General features: G+C 44.6%; 1 protein-coding gene across 1 annotated transcript in view; it reads right to left on the bottom strand.

Moving 5' to 3' along the window:
* The window catches only part of COQ8B (coenzyme Q8B), a 109,461-nt gene that overhangs the window by 71,944 nt on the left and 20,443 nt on the right, over positions 1–17,074 (bottom strand). The window contains exon 2 of the mRNA XM_078660404.1: positions 906–1,091. Within this exon, the coding sequence (XP_078516530.1) occupies positions 906–1,082 (177 nt within the window). The 5' untranslated portion in view covers positions 1,083–1,091. The remainder of the gene's footprint in view (positions 1–905; positions 1,092–17,074) is intronic.

The raw sequence follows: 17,074 nt of genomic DNA, 5'->3' as shown, positions 1-17,074 counted from the left end.
GTGATCTGATCCAACTTCTTCCAATCATAGGTGACCCTAAACTGAGTGAATCCATGGCATATTAGCTCTACAAGTCAGACTATAAACCCCTATCTTCTCAAAATACTTGCAATTACTCCTCCCATCCCCCTACACGGTGATGCAACTGTTGAGCATAACAAAGGCATACTGAAATTAATGAATAAATGACACCACAATCCTGGGCCACCACCGCCTCTAAGAAATGCATTTCAGTAATGCAAGCCGTGTACAAAGTTATCTTGTATCTTGCCACGTGATGAAGGGTCACTCGAGAATTGTAACGGAAAGTAAAATTTCAAGGCAAAGTCCTGGGCAAAAGGAAACTCAATTTCGGAAATCAATTGAAGACATTTGACTAGAATTACTAGGTAATGCAGACTATGCAAGTGACCAATCCGATTCCAGAAAGTCTACTGACTGGCAAAGTTACAATGCAAATCAACTGCAATTGAGAACGCTGATCATTCAAAATCGCAAATGGCACATGCTTTCCTGAATTGTGGAAACATTTCCATATCTAAAGCTATATTTTATTTTCTAAGGACATACTTGCCATATACACTCTAGTTTACCTTCCTGGCCAAGAGAAAGTGCACTACAAGCAGACAATGATAGCTTAGTGGTTTGCGAGAAGAGGATCTAAAGCTGTGGCCAATGGTCAGCAAGGATATGATACAATTCGATGGTGGCATATTGCTTGCTAACTTTACAGCAAAGGGATGGTCAGTCAATTTATTTTTCTAATTTGCAGCACTCCTGAGGCTACAACCCATCAAAAGAGTACAGTGGACATTACTGAAAATGGGACAGGATGAATAAACAGTAGGAGTCAACTGGAGAAAGAAAGTTCTTAAAACGATGTGGATTATAATTTTGAAAGTTACCTGTCTGCCTGTGAAGAACGAACTCACGCAGCCTTCTGTCACAGCTTGTACACTCCTCAGTCCGTCGCCAAACGAGGAGTTGCAAGCTATCAAACGAATGTGCTCGCCTTGGGTCTCCACGAATGCCTGCCCAACGCGGGCCGCTCCCATTACCATATAACCAACCTCACGCCACATCTTAATGCACTGAAAGAAATTTAAAAAAGATTGGTGGATCAGGGCACAGAACAGACATTCCTTTTTGAATAAAATCATGAATCCTCAACTAGACACTGCAAGAGTCGTTGTATCTGGGGTGCTGTTAAAAGAAGTTTGAGTCCTAAGAACAGTTACCTTTGTAAGAAATACAATTCAACATAATTCAAACAGCACAAACTACAGATACAAGTTAGAAAGAAAATTGCAATATAAGTGGAAGGCTCCTAGTACTTTTGATCTCCTCAGAAACTGCTGGCCAGGTCCACAATTACTGAAAGCAGCTACCACTTTTTATCAGCCACTTAACACAAGGGTTAATAGCTCCACTCCAAGTTAAGTCTTCATGACTTATTAAAGGCCGCAATGTAATGACATGACATGACATGACTGTAGAACACCTGTTTGTAAGCACATGGGTTGCATAGCATCAAATTTGTAAACTTTTCTCCTCAAAGCATTTCTCTTACTGTTGTTATTTATTGCACTTTGCAAAGTCCACATCAGTTTTGAAATGAAATGAAATGAAAAGAATCTTATAACGCGCGACTTAGCCCGAAGGCATCAAGGCGCCTAACAGAAAAACCAAGGAAGCAATGAAACAGTAACTACAAGTACGTCCTTGCAAACAGCCAGGTTTTTAGTGCTTTGCGGAACCGCAGAACCGAAGGCTGAGCTTTAATTTCACATGGAAGGGTATTCCAAAGCTTAGGGGCGATTGAGGAAAAAGCCCTACCGCCCATCTGCTCTTACGGAAGCGAGGCACCACAACCAAGTTCTTTGAGGAACAGCGTAAGAGTCTGCCCGAAACATAGGGGGCCAGCAGTTTCTTGACCCCTCCTGCACCATTGCCAGAGAGTGCACAATGAGTCAGGCAGAGCACTTTAAAGGTGATCCTCGCTTCAATAGGAAGCCAATGTAAGGCTTTCCTAGCTGCTGTCGATGATGCTAGTCTGGGAGCGTCAAGAACGAATTTGGCGGCCGCATTTTGGGCGGTCTGAAGACGCTGTGTTAGGCTCTTATTCATACCGATGTATAGGGCGTTACAATAATCGAGTCGCGAAGCAACAAGTGCTACCACCACTTGCTTCCGCGCCTGGGGGGACAGGTAATGTTTTATTTTCCTGAGTATTTTAATGATCCCCCAGCAGGTAGCAACAGTTCTGTTTACCTGCAAAGTCATGGAGAGGGCAGGTTCAATCAAAACTCCCAAATCCCGCGCTGACTCCGTGGGGGTGGGACAAGACCCCAGCGAGGGCGGCCACCATTCAGGTGACCAGATGTTATTATTAGGGCCAAATACCAGGATCTCCGTCTTCTCCCCGTTCAACTTTAATGAATTGTAAATCATCCATTGTGACACTGCTTCCATGCAGTTCCTAAAGTTGAGCGGGGACGAGCCATCAGGGTGAGAGAGAGACACCAAGATCTGTGTGTCATCTGCATAGGAGACTACCTCCATCCCAAAAGATCTAACCAACTTGGCAAGTGGGGTCACGTAGATGTTAAACAGGGTCGGACTTAATGCCGACCCCTGTGGGACCCCACATTGCACAGGTAGGGATGGAGATAGAAAGTCTCCCAGCTTAACCCTCTGTACCCTCTGGTCGAGAAAGGAGGCCAGCAGACTCAAGGCCGCCCCTTCCACCCCTATCTCCCTCAGGCGAGATGTTAGCACCGAGGGGGACAGGGTATCAAAGGCGGCTGTGAGGTCTAGAAGGACCAGGATGGTGGAATGTCCCTGGTCTAACTCCAAGCGTATGTTATTCAAGACGACCGTGAGGGCTGACTCGGTACTATGGTGTTTCCTGAAGCCGTGCTGGGATTGATCCAGGAGGTCTGAGGAGTCAAGAAATGCCGCCAGATGTTGATTGAGATACGTCTCAAGCATCTTTGCAGGTGCTGGGAGCAAAGAAATGGGGCGATATTTCTTGAGCACCTCAGGGTCAAGTGTGGACTTCTTTAAGAGGGGCTTGACCACCGCATTCTTCCATTCAGATAGAAAAATGCCCTCTCTCATAGCTCTATTCATGATGTCAAGTAGAAGAGGGAGCAAGGAGTCTCTGCAATCCTTCAGGACTTTAAGGGGACACGGGTCCAAAGGGGAACCCGACCTTGTCTTACTTAAAAGCAGGTCAAGCTCCTGATAGGATAAAGGCGGAAACTCTAACAGACTCTTGGAGGTGGTTGAAGAAACCTCCTTCGAGAGCAGAGAGAGGGGGACAGGCGGGGGAGATGTAACAGATCTTTGTACTTCAAGATTCAGGTAGATGTCCGCAATCTTCGAATGGAAGAATACTGCGATTTTATCACAGAATTCCTGGGTACCTGCAACAGGGTCCTGTATCTGTAACGTGCAGAGCGAGTCCACTATTTTAAAAAGATCTCTGGGAGAGGAGAGAGTCATTGTCAGGTTAGCAAAGTACTCTTGCTTAACTCTGATAATCTCCAACTTGTACTCCTTAAGGAGTAACTTGTGTTAATCCCTCTCCTTCAGATTCCAGCTTGCTCGCCAAAGTCTTTCTTGCTTCCTGCACCCTTGTCTCATGAGCCTAAGAGGCTCCGAAAACCAGGGTGCAGAAGGTTTCTTTCTAGCAGAGTAGCAAGAGGCAAGAGGAGCAAGCACATCGACTGCTGCACTAATGGCTTTGGACAATTCCGCAGCCGCTAGGTTGGTATCCTCCTAGAGGTCAGGTTTATAGTTTTGCATGAGTGGGGCTAGCGAAGTACTTGTAATTTTCTTAAGGTTCCTCCTGAACTTGATGTGAGTGGTGTCGTCTTAAGTGTCAGATCAGTAAACAGTACAAAAGAATATGGCTACTAACTGAATCCTTTTAAAGTTGAATTTGAGAAAGGTGGTGGAACAATGTTTAGTGAGACCCAGTCTATAACAGACCAGTTCATACTTCTAAAGTCATGACAGACAACTAGGTAGATAATAGTTTCCTTGTCAGCCACCACTCAAATTACTTTCATATTTTACCATACTAATTCACCACTAATCCTTTATGGGTTTCCGGAGTAAATGCTTCAACACCCCATTAGGGGGTAACAAGCGTTCTATAATTACAAACCTTCTTTCCTCGTCTATCCTTCTGCGATCCTTCCAAATTCAAATAAACAACTAACCTATCCACCACTTAAAATTTAGTTGCATGTTTCACTATACTAATTCAACACTAATCCTCTATAGGTCCCAGAGTAGCGTGCTACTTGTCGAACAAATCGCTTTGACGCCTCATCAGGGGTAGAAAGTGCCATACAAATGCAATTACAATACAGTACAATCTATGGATAGCCACCAATGAGGAAAAAGACAAGGGAGCCATTTAGGAAAAGCATGTGCAAATGACGACTGCAGCCACCTGCACATAAAACAGCACCTTGAAGAAATCAATCAAGAGGCAGCAGCTAACAAGAGCCTCCCACCAATCAGTAACAGTCACTGGTAAACCAAGTGGAAGGCACTCCTTGAGGAAAATAGACATCGGGCCTTGATATTAAATAGAATGCTAGGGACAATAATGAAAATTTGTTATGCAGATTCTCTCTGTAAAATGGTTGACCATGATGGTCTTTCTAGCACAGGAGACACTAGCGTAAGAGAAATACAAAGATTGAAGCTAAAACCAGAAAGCAATTATGGTTTCCATGGAAGGATCAGCTGGTGGAGTAAGAGGACACAGCCAGTTCAATGACAGCGGGCACTCCAAAAGGAGTGCACCTATAATCATTGAAATAACGAACAACACTCCCCGGAATCCTATGAGTGTTGGTTTCTGCAATTTGCCTTTTTATATCAGACTAACACAAATTATACATCAGGATAACCGGAGGAACCAACACGGACACCCTTACCCTTGCCATTGAAGCAGTGCAGTCAAAGTTGGACAGAATCCTAGACATACATGGAATACCAGCAAATATCAAAATGCACAATGGCCCACCCTACCAATGTCATAAACAGATTAGTGACCTGGAACGCCTGGACATTACGCATCAATGCAACAGGCCACAATAAAGGAATAGGGAGGTAAGTGCACATGATGACCCTTGAAAAGGTTGGCTAAATTACAACCAATCGACAGACGGATGTAGGCCTAATTTCTGCAATAGAGGACTCATCAGGCTAATGGCGGAGTAACCAACATCGCCACCACCCCGTTGCATCAGGTGGTTAGCAGAACCATACCCTCCATTTTCTCCCGTGTCAACAATCCCAGACAACAGCTCTTGAAACTGGATCGTCTCAAATACCAGGACAACTGGAGAGGCATCTGAATGCCAGATGTTTGAACTGGTGATTCCATGAACGTGATGGACTGCCACCGAAGAGGGACTCTGGGAATGTCCTTTGATCCATGGTTCTTGGCAATTGCAGAAAAACTGTATAACTGCAGAATGAGAAAGAAATGCTGCCTGTCAGAATATTTACTTAGGTCCTGTCACCTGTAAAATGCCACTGGTGGAAGACTCAACAAATCCCAAAAACTTCCCATGGTCCAGCAACCCTGACAAGAACCTAAGAAGGCACGGAGAGAGGGAGAACCAAAGAAAGTTTACCTGTCCCAGCCCGGGTCAGCAATTCCAAGTACCTTAGCCCAATTAGCTAATTGCCCTGCTTCCACTGGGTTCCACAGAGGACTCCTCCTTTACTATTCCTCTGGAAGAACTCAGAGGATTGGCCAGACATTCTTGGTACCTACTGCAGCCCCATCCCAAACTACTGGTACAACTCTGTGCTTTAGAGACTGGGCTACACAACTGAGAGAACTGCAATTTCTCAGCCGAGTGAGCCTTGCTGGTTTGCCATACAGTTGGTGGGGGTCTTTGTGAGTTGGGCTGGGTAGTCAGAATATCAAGTTAACGGCAAAGGAGTGCACATTATTTCCTGATCCACTAATTTGAGACATCAGGTGTGGCTTCTAAGGAGAAAGTAAAAAGGTTGTTCCCTCTCCTGTGACAAAGTTACCACAGTCTGTATCACAATGTCGGTCAAGTTAAGCCAGCTGGTTACGGCGTGCACCTCCAACGAGAACCACAACACATCACAAACAATTGAGAACGCACTTTCAAACTCAGAATGTGCATGCAGTGCAGCGGGCTACTTATTTTACCACTCACCATAAATGTCAGTATATAACACACCCAAAACAGATAAACGAGTCAAAAAGGGCCAACATTTTAGTTACCCATTGATTTGTAGTTCACAAGTCATATTTTCAAAGGGTTACAATGGAAAAACTGAATATAAACATTTTGGTTACAAAAATGTTTTAAAACATTACTGGATGTCTACTTCCCAAATAGGGGGGAAAGGTGTAGGCATGAAAGTCCCTGGCGAGGGTAATTTATGCGTCTACTTTTAGATCCATAAAATATCAATAGCACAAAGAGGAACTTCTTTTGCTCACCTTACTGGCCCCGGTCAGTTTAGACGGGTCAGCCTCTAGCCTGCAAAGAAGAAGAATCTCAACAACGAATGTGGCCACAGGAATGACTACTGTGAACACCAGGAGAAAAGGCAATTCACTAACTGCCTATCCAAGACCTGTTGTAAAGCTGTGGCAGAAGAATCATGAAGTCAAGCAACATGAACCTGATAGGAAAGAACGTCAAAGAAAATGTATAATCACTTGTGATATTATGTGATCTCTGCCATCATCATGGAACCAGAACTTTGAGTATCATGAGATGTTTGGTGCTAAGAGATGCAGAAGACTGAAAGCGCTGCCGGCGTATTCTGGTTGTAGGCACTGAGCTGTGTTCTCGCTCTCACTTACCAATAAAGGTTTTGGAAATAAAAAAAATAAAAAAAAGATGCAGAAGAACTTCAGCAAGAAGCAGATCCATCAACGATTAAAAATGTGTTGTTTTTAACTTTAAACCATGCGCTGGCACCGGCATATCGATAGACAGCGTGTGGTTGTGATTGTCTTTAAAATAAGTGAATGATGGGGAAAGTGCTGCAGTTGGGAGTTGGCAGTGAACCTTGTGGCGAAAGGGCATGTCTTTCTCCCTGCATTGCTTGAATAAAGAAGCTTACACATACCTCTGCATAAACGTCGTAATTAAGCAACAAGTTTGGCAACGGGTTAGAATCCCGTTTTTCGTCTTTTTGCTGTTGAGGTGGATTTGAGTGGCACTAGCGGAGGCGGAGTGTGTGCTTCCTGAGGTGGCCAGTCCTGTGGGTCTGCGGGGACTTTCAGGCACCAGGAGGAGGCCGACCCAGCGGGCAGCAATACCGCAGAGTATTTGAGGAGGCACCGGAGAGGTTGTTGGGGTACGCGTGCATCAGTTTCACTGGAGGAAACCGCAAAGAACGAGGGTTGCTAGGTTACCAGTGATTTGGCCTGACGCAACGCAACTCACATAACGGGACTTCTATATTGGATAGGGGTCAGAGGAAGTGCGTCCACATGTGCTCAATGGAGCACGGCTGTTTGGGAGCTTAGAGGCTGTTGGAAATTGCAGCCACTTGCACGAACGGACAGTCAGTGCGTCTACGGATATTTTCAGGAAGTTTTCAGGAAGCAAGATTTAGTTTAAAAAAAAAAAGAAATACAAAAAAGCAGCTACTTTTCAGGGAAACCGGCAGTGGTAAGTGTTTTGCTCTGTGTAATTTTTGTGCGCACAGCTGATACGATTTTAAACAGTCTTTAGGAGATGTGGAATCCTTACTAGCACAACCTGATACCTTGCTTTTGACCGTGTTTTTGACCAACCTTTGGGATATGCTTTGTGTGTTCCATGTGTACGCAGCTCCTCTATTCTTGTGCTAGACGTGGCATGCAGTTTTACCTTCTACTGTGGCAGAGCAAGTATGGGGGCTTCATCGCTCAAGAGGATCACCTTACGTTGGGCATTTGGAAGTGACGTTACCCTGATCTGTCCTTTATTTGCCATTTGTAGAGCTAATAACCACATTTACAGTGTGTATAGTGGGGGGCCTTTGTTGAATCATGTGTGCTTCTCATACTTTTTCACTGACACCACCTCAACCATTTTTATCTACTGCAGGTGAGCCACTCATTAAATGGCATGAGTGGAAAGAGTATTTTCTTAACTATATTGATACCATTGGAGATGAGGAGTTGTCACACTAAAATAATTTAAAAAATACGCTTGAAAGCATTAGGTCCGCACGGGCTCATTGTATACAACTCTATGGAGAATAATCCTCTCAGTTTTAGTGACTGATGTTTTCCAACATATATTAGAGTACAAAGATAAATGTTCCTAGACATCAGTGAGTATTGCGATTGACGGGCACAATTTTTTCATGAGAAAGCAGAACAAATTGGAGCCTGTGGAAGACTATGTTTCAGCTCTTAAGAGGTTTGCTCTTATGTGTAGATTTAGGGTTTTGCATGATGAGCTCATTCGTGACCAGATCATTATGTATGTCAACAATAAGTATATACAGGAGAGGTTATGGATAAGTGGGGAGGATTCTTTAGCAGAACTGATTCTAACAAATTTACTAAGGGGGCTGGGAAAACTTCTAAGGAGGAGTCTAAGGAGTTGGTGTGTAAAGTAAAATAGAAGGTCAACAGGGACAAATCCAAAGTTCAGGATGATACTAAGAAAGGTGTAATGAAAATAAGGAGAGGTGTTGCTATAGGGTTGGGAGTAAGGACCACTTTGCGTATAGATGAAACAAATGCCCTGCACGAGACCACAAATGTATGGAGCATGGCATAAAGGGGCATTTTGCCAAAGTGTGTAGGAGTGGGAAAGCTACTAACACTATAGCCAGGGTACAGGAGGAGTCAGACTCTGATAAAGGCTCAGATGGGTCTGATTCAGAGGCGAACCATAAGCACAATGACTGTGTGCTTGGCATTAAAGAACATTATGATGTAATGACGTCAATCTCCTTCATAAACACTCTAGATCTAAACCAGTGTGCGACATATAAATTGGCGGGTGAAGGCTACCATTGTGATGGATTCTGGTTCTCCGTACCCAGTTATGGATAAAAGGGCATGAAAGGAGAAGTTTGCAGGAGTTTTAGGGAACTCATTATCTTAACCAGATGTAACCCCTGAAAGTCTTACAGGAGACCCTATGATTGGATTTAGGAGCTTGTCATTTGAGTTCAAAGGGAGAAAAGCAATGTGCAAGCTTAATAGGCAGAGAAGGGGCCTTTAGTTCTTGGTTGGATTGATCAGAGGGCATAAACATAATTTTGGACCCCAACAGTGATGATTAAGTGTTACCTATGGGGTGTGAGGAGCATAAAGGATAGCCTTTAAAGAAATGTACCCAGAAGTGTTTACAGGGAAGATTGACACAGTTAACGGGGTTTCGCACAGAAGATTGTGCTAAATAAATGTTAGCCCCAAGGTGCCAAAGGTCAGAGAAATTCAGTGGATTTCGATGGAAGAAGTGAATAACGAAATTGAGACGCTACTCCTTGAAGGGTCATTGAACCGGTAGAGACCTCTGAGTGGATTGACCCATTGGTGGTAGCCAGACATGGTAACGGGAAGATCCACTTCTGTGTGGATCTCAGGAATCTGAACAGCAACACTGTAATTGAGAGACTCTCCCCATCTAAAATTAATGGGTTTGTGACGGTGACAAAAGGCAAGGAGTGTTTTTTTCAAACGATCTGTCCTCTGCTTACCACCAGATAAAGCTTCATGAGGACATTCAGTCTCTAACCACGTTTATGACACCCCCAAGGATGCTATCAGTTTGTACGCATGCCATTTGGACTTGCGTCAGTGGCTGCATTCTTTCAAAAATGTGTGCATAAGCTGTTCAAAAACTAAGTGGAGACTGTATTTTTCCAGGACGGTATTCTGGTCGTGGGGGAAAACTGGGCTCAGGCAGAAGGTGAGTGATTTGAAAGTGTCTCCTTGAATTACAACGTGGTGGAGCCTCTTGATAAGGGTGTGGTGGGATACGGTGTTGAATGATGCCGAGAGGTAGAGGAGGATCAAGGCTTCGAAGTCGGTGGCAGCAATAAGGGCAGTTTTGGTTCTGTGGTGGTGCAGAACCCGGACTGGGAGACGTACAGAAGATTGTTGCTCTCCAGGTGTTCTGTGAGTTGGTGGTTGATGGTTCTGAAAGGGGAGAAGGGAGGTGGGATGGACATTCTTGAGATCACTGCGGTCGGGGGACAGTTTCTTGATAAGGGGTTTGACTTCCACATGTTTCCATTCATTGGGGAGTTGGCTGTGACAATGGATGTGTTGAAAATGGTGGTGAGTTAGTTGCTCCCAAGGTTGAAGATGTGGTGTGGAGAGGAGTCCAAGGGTGCTTCAGAGTGGGCTGAGCTCATGATGGCAGTGGTGTCTTATGTGGTGAGCGGTTCCAGGTGGTTAGCATGTGATCAGTGTTGGCATTTGTGGGTGCGATGTGGCTGAGGATGTTGGCAGTGGTGGTTTGTGGCACAAAGTTTTTGAACATGTTGGAAAGCTTGTTGTGGAAGAAATCCACTGGGGCGTCGCAGAGTTCCTGGGAGGGGGTGATGGTGTCTCCAGTGGCTGAGAGGCTGGGAAACTCGATAACGATGTTGAATAGTTCCTTTCTGTGGTTGGAACTGGCCTTGATTTGAGAGGCAGGGACGGTCCTTTTTGTCCTCTTCAGAAGTTGATGGTATTGGTTGAGCAATGTTTTGAGGACAACATCAGGACAAAAGCATCACCATCAAGGTCATTACCAGACATTTTCATACAATCATAAATTTCAGCTTGATTTTCAGGAAAGGAACTAATCGATCCTTATTCCACCACCCTTTCTGATGTGATAAGACAGAACTTTTTCTCAACTTGAGAACTCTTATATGTTGGGAGAATTTTGAATCCCCTTTCCTCACCTTAAAGAGTTTCTTGATAAGAACACACCCACCAGGGGAAAACTCTAAGCACGTGACTTTTTTTAGCACCAAAATACTCTTCATTTTGTTTACACAAAACCCTACTTCAAATATCAGATTTCGAAGAGGAACAATCATAGAGTGTAACATTAGACATCAAATAGTTTTGAATTGGGGTTCCCACCCCTCAATAGGTAGAAAGGAGAAGCAGCAGTCGTAGAATGTGGCATAGAGTGATACGCTTAAATTTTCTCATTAAGGAACCCCTCTAACATTCCAACCAAGATAGCTGCCTGGACCCCTTCTTTGAGAAAGCGATTGGCTCTTTCCACCCAGCCGTTGGCAGTAGGGCTATAAAAAGCAACCTGAAAATGTTTTACAGCATATAGTTTAAGAAAATCCTTCATTTTCTTGGCTACAAACTGTGTACCATTGTCAGTAATAAGCTGTTTATGTGTCCCCTCAAGTAGAAAAACATCAGTAAGAAACCTAAGTACATTTCTAGTGTTGGTTAAATCCACAAAAGAATGATATATCTATTTAGAAAAGTAGATCAATCATCACAATAAGATACTTTTATTCAGAGGATAAAACATGGAACAGCTCTGAAAAACCCAAGAAAACCTTGACCCGCGGTCCATCGGGTAACAGAATTGGATGTAAAACTTTCTCCCGATGTTTATCCAATACGATGCACTGTGGACAAGCATTGCCAAAAGCTCTAACTTGGGCACTCGTTGATGGCCATCAATAAAATTCTCTGACTTTTTTACAAGTGGCAGAAATATCCATGTGTCCTTCATGGACAACCCCAAATAATCCTGTCACGTAAACCTAGTGGAGGACCAAAACAACCAGCTCGCAGACAGATGTCATTCTCACAAGTTAGCTCCGAGGAAACTGGAGCAAAGATCCCCAATTCAATAGATGCCTTTAGCAGGTGGCCAGCCTTCCACTATGACCTTTTGCAAAGCATCATCCTGCAAGGACACAGGCATCCAGTCATTCTCTGAGGTAACCCCTTTTGATGGCAAAACATCTATGGTATCCACCACACACTTATACTCAGCATACCCCAGACTACAAGCCTAAGAGTCCGGCAAAGGCAAGCGAGAGAGGCAATCTACACGAAGATTCTTCCCCCCTTGCATACATTTCACTTGACTGTAATACTCTTGCAGCTTGGATAAAAAGCCTCACAACACTGGCAGAAGCTTTTCCCAGGTCATTGCCACTGCAGAGATAAACCAAAGGCTTATGATCAGTATAGACCACAAAGGAACAAACAAATGTAGATTTTACATTTTTTAACTGCCCAGACACAGACTAAGGCCTAAAGCTCTACGATGCTGTATTTGATCTCTGCATCTTGGAATGTCCTAAATGCAAAGGAAACAGTGATATCTTTCCCTCCAACTATTTTCCCAAAAGCAGCGCCAATCCCTGTCAAATTGGCATCTACAGTGATGAAGGATTTCCCTTCTGGAAAAAGGGACTAACAGAAGGAGCATTAACCACCAACCCTTTAACAAATTAAAATGCTTCAAACACCTCTTCAGTCCAATCAAACATAACCCCCTTTTTCAGAAGGGATCTCAAAGGATGTACAACCAATGCATATCGTGTCGAAGCATGTGTAGTATTTGCAAAGTCCCAGGAATGAGTGCAGAGCATCGTTTTCTGAGGAGCCTTCTGAATAGCCTCAAGATCACAGAACTTAGGCTTGATTCTTTCTGCTGAAATGGTATGCCCTAAATAATTCACCTGCTGAGCCAGTGGCTTACATTTATTGGCTTCTGCAGTCATACCTCTGTTGTGCAGGACTTTCAGCAGACTCCCCAGAACCACTAAATGTTCCTGCTCATTGTTCGTGAAAACAAGAATATCATCCTGGAAGGCTTGTACATTTTTCAACTCCTCAAAGAAATTAACCATAGTCCTTTGAAAGACGCTTACGTCGATGGCAGTCCAAATGGAAGCCTCAAACATTGGTAGACACCAAACAGCGAGGTAAAAGTCATAAGATCATCTGATTCCTCACTAAGGGGTATTTGGTGGTAAGCCAAATGCTGATCAATGGTAGGAAATAATTTCAACTCCCCAACATTTGCCAGCATCTTTTGTATGTGGGGCAGAGGATGGCAATCAACCAGAATATTCTGATTGAGTGAACACAAGTCCACACAAACGCAATAGTCCGTTAGGAGTATTCTAGAACTGTCAGAGGCAAGATGGCGTCGGTGTGAGCGGTCGTAGAAGCCTCGCTCTGTGAGTCCTTGTCTATGGATCGGATTGTGTCCATGTGCTTATGTGGGATGCTGGTGTAAGCGGTGTAAATGGTGTGAGCTGAGGATAGCACGCCAACAAGATACTTCTGCCGAATTTCTCTGGTGTATAGCTACAGAATCCATCCGCTACAGCAGACCGAGTGGCAAAGGCGAAGGTGATGACTGAAATACCCCAAAAAACCCAAATCTGGTCCTGCTGCATCGAGAAATAACAATAGCGGCTAAAAAAATACAAGAGAAAAAAAACATTCAAGCCAGGGCATCACACAGACCTGGGTGCTTGTGTGCTGGTGTTCCTGCGTCCTGCGTCCTGCGTGCTAGTGTGTTACTGAGCCGGGCATGGAAGTCCTGGAGTTTCTTGGCATTCTTTGCAAATACTAAACCGATGTCTGAGTTGGGGCTGAGTTCGACGTGCAGCTACAACCGTGAGTAACTGTAACTGCATACAATATTTAGACGGCAATAAGCTTACAGTTGTACAGTTGTAGTTTGTCTCGCACTCCAGTCGTCTCTGCCTCCACCTGCACCTTTGGACTTTCTGACAGTGCCCCGAGTGCAGGGGGGTGGTCCTCAAAGGTAGAGACACAGCGGCAACTCAGCAACTCTCAACAGCTGTATCAGTGGTGAGCGCTGCGGCAGAGAAATAGAGAAACCGCTCCACATAGCAGTTCGGCCAATCTCGGAGTTCTCTTAGTTCTCTTTGATGGTGTGCCCAGTAATGCCCTGTAATGCTGTGTGTAATGCGCTGAACATTGCTATAGTAACCCACCCGTAGCTTTTACTCTAGCTACTAACCTGCAACAGTGACGGCAACAGTATTGTTAACTCAGCCTGTATTCCAGCGCGCACCCTGAACGTCTCCTACCTTCGATCGGATACCCGGCTCTGGTTCTTCGAGCCTCGTCATCCGTCATCTCGTCATCCGTCTCGTCATCCCGTCATCTGCAAACACCGTAAGGGCGTGCTTAAAAGGCCCGCGCTGCATTGCCAGGGGAACGGAACAGTGCTACGGGCGACCCGCAGAGTCAGTGGAATTGGTGAAAAGGCGGCAAAGGGGGACCCAAGCAGACAGACAAGCAGACAAACAGTCTAGCAGGCAGAGAATAGATGGGCACGGTCTGAGGCGAGGGAAAAGAACAGCATGAAGCTGGGAGCCCCATCTAAAGCGCCGACGGAGGTTCCTGGTGTGAATTGTGTTGTGAATCGTATGATAAGATTCCATGTAACCAATCTAGACTATCGTCCTGCACGCTCTCATTGTACAGACACCGTGGGGAGCGGCAGAGAGACAGTCAAATCGGCCAAAAGAACAGGCATAAGAGCGGTCAAAAGAGCGGTCAAAAGAACCCAGATTGCTATAAAAATAGCTACTAAAACTGTAATAGAGCTAGCACGAAAAAAACTGCTCACAACCGCAATCGCAATAGCAATACCGAATCAAAGACGATCGCAAGTACGAGCACAGGAACTAGCACAGGTACTAGCACTAGCACAGGCATTGGGTATGGCAGGATATACGGGATCAGGTGGATTAGGGGACCAGACAAGCGACCCAATGCTATTAGAATGTACCCAAGATGGAGAAGCATCAAACACACAAGACCCACAAGAGACTCAGATTCGGACCCCTGAAAGCCTGGAGTGTATGGAGAGCCTGGAGAATATAAAAAGCACACAAAATATACACTGCCCACAGAGGACAAAGGGCACGCAGAGACGACCTGAAACCAGAGGGTCTAAAGCTAAAGAGAATAACGAGAAAAAACATGAAGGCAACGAGAGAACTAAAAACCAAGATGGAAAAAATAAAAATATTGAAAATAATGAAAAGAACGTGGACAAGGAAAAGGACAAAGGGAAAGGAAAAGAGAAGGGGAAGGATACAGAAGATATCGAAAATGTGGAGTTAATGGCCAAAAAGGCAAAGCGATTACAAACAATCAAAAGTTTGAAAGCAGCTGCCAAATCCTCCGGGCAGCCGGTAGCTTCTCAGCCTATGATCTCTCATATATTCAGCCCACTCGCCAAGGACGGGCTACGTACTACCACAAATAATGAAAAACCACAGATCACTCTGTCTGAACAAAGAAATCAAGGTGGTGTAGCAAGCGGAACCAGCTGTGATGGCTCTGCCTCGCGCACGGAGCAGTTCAATGTGGGGGAAAAAACTGCACAGGGTCCCGATTCGGGATCGATTCGGGATCTATTCTGGATCTATTCCCGGGAAAAGAATGGTCTAGCGCAGCCACAACCACAGTTGGACAAAGTGAGAATCGCCCTAAGTATCCATCAGGTATGGTGAATCACGACCACCCTTCTCCAATGATACAAACATCCTCCCGGGGGAAAATACTTCAACCAGGAAATGATGCACTCTCCGAGGAATCAGACTCGGATTTATATGAAACAGGTGTTTCTATTTCCAGCGAGGCAAGTGAGGCTAGAGAAACAAGTGAAGGCCCAAAACCAGATGTAGCAATCCCGGAGGTATCTGATTCCACTGAATTTAGAAAATTACGCGAATCGGGACACGGCACGACCCCTAAGAAAAAGCTGGAAAAAAGAGGACAAGGCACAAAAGACAATGTAAATTAATATACTAAGAAACTACGGACCCGGGGAGCAACACGGATCAAGCCATAGGAAGAACAAAACAAATACGAACAAGCTCAAACTCAAAATTAACTGGTGAACCAGAACGTAATCAGTGTATCATGGATGAATCCGCAGAGGGTGACCAAAGGAAAAATAGAAATAGAAGTGGCTCGGGAAAGACTGTAGAGCCTTCACTGAGTGAAGTCTTCAGCTCCATTAAGATCTTCCATAAAGATGTAAAAAAGGACAGTCAAAGGAACCATGCAGCTATTCAAAAACTGGAAGGAGCTATTAATAAAGTGGGCAACACCTGCTCCGAGATCTCAGACAGAATGGTCTCAGTAGAAGCACGCACAGAAAATTTAGAGACTGATGTGGCAAACTTCAAATTCAGGCAAAGGAACAAGACGGAATCATAAAAGACTTGGGGCCCGATGTAGGTAATTCTTATTTACCACTTCTTAAATACCGAATTTTACCGATTCGGTATTTAAGAAGTGGTAAATATGAAGGGGGGAGATGTAGGTATTTCAGAATCTGTAAATACCGAATCCTTAAGATTCGGTATTTACCGATTCTGTAAATACCGAATCGGTATTGCCCATTGATTCCTATGGGCTTTGAAGCCCATAGGAATCAATGGGAAATACCGATTCTGTAATTACAAAGTCGGTAAATTCCGATTTTAGCAAGGGTGCAGGGGGTGTCACTTTGACACCCTCTAGCCCCCCAAAGACGGGCATGTGAGCCATGTGGCACACAGAAATGCCCTAAGGGCATGTCTGTCTGTCACATGGCTAGGTGTGCATGCACACCTGGATTCGGTATTTTACCACCCAATTGGATTGGGTGGTAAAATACCGAATCTGAAAGGCCTGCGGCACTCAAAGATGTGCTACCTACATGTGCTTTTACAGAATCAGTATTTTTACCGAGTCTGTATTTACCGATTCGGTAATTTTACCGAATCTGTAAATACAGATTCTGTAAAATACCGATTCTGTAAAGCATGCTCCTACATTAGAAAACCCTAATACCGGTCGGAAACGGCCGAAATCGGCCGTTTCCGACCGGTATTAGGGCTCCTACATCTGGCCCTTAATGTCAAAGGTCGAAGACCAAGAAAACAGAGCCAGAAGAAACAATCTGCGTTTTCTTGGGATTCCCAAAGGCGTAGAAGGAAACGATCCAAGGGGCTTCATGTCCATCCTTCTCAAATCAGCATTCCTGGAACTCAAATCTTGGGAAATGGACAGGGAAAT

The sequence above is a fragment of the Lissotriton helveticus genome, chromosome 9 (assembly GCF_964261635.1).
Source record: "Lissotriton helveticus chromosome 9, aLisHel1.1, whole genome shotgun sequence".
NCBI classification, from domain to species: Eukaryota; Metazoa; Chordata; class Amphibia; order Caudata; family Salamandridae; genus Lissotriton; species Lissotriton helveticus.
The sequence above is the reverse complement of the archived record's forward strand: the minus strand, read 5'-3'. Positions and strand labels throughout refer to the sequence as shown.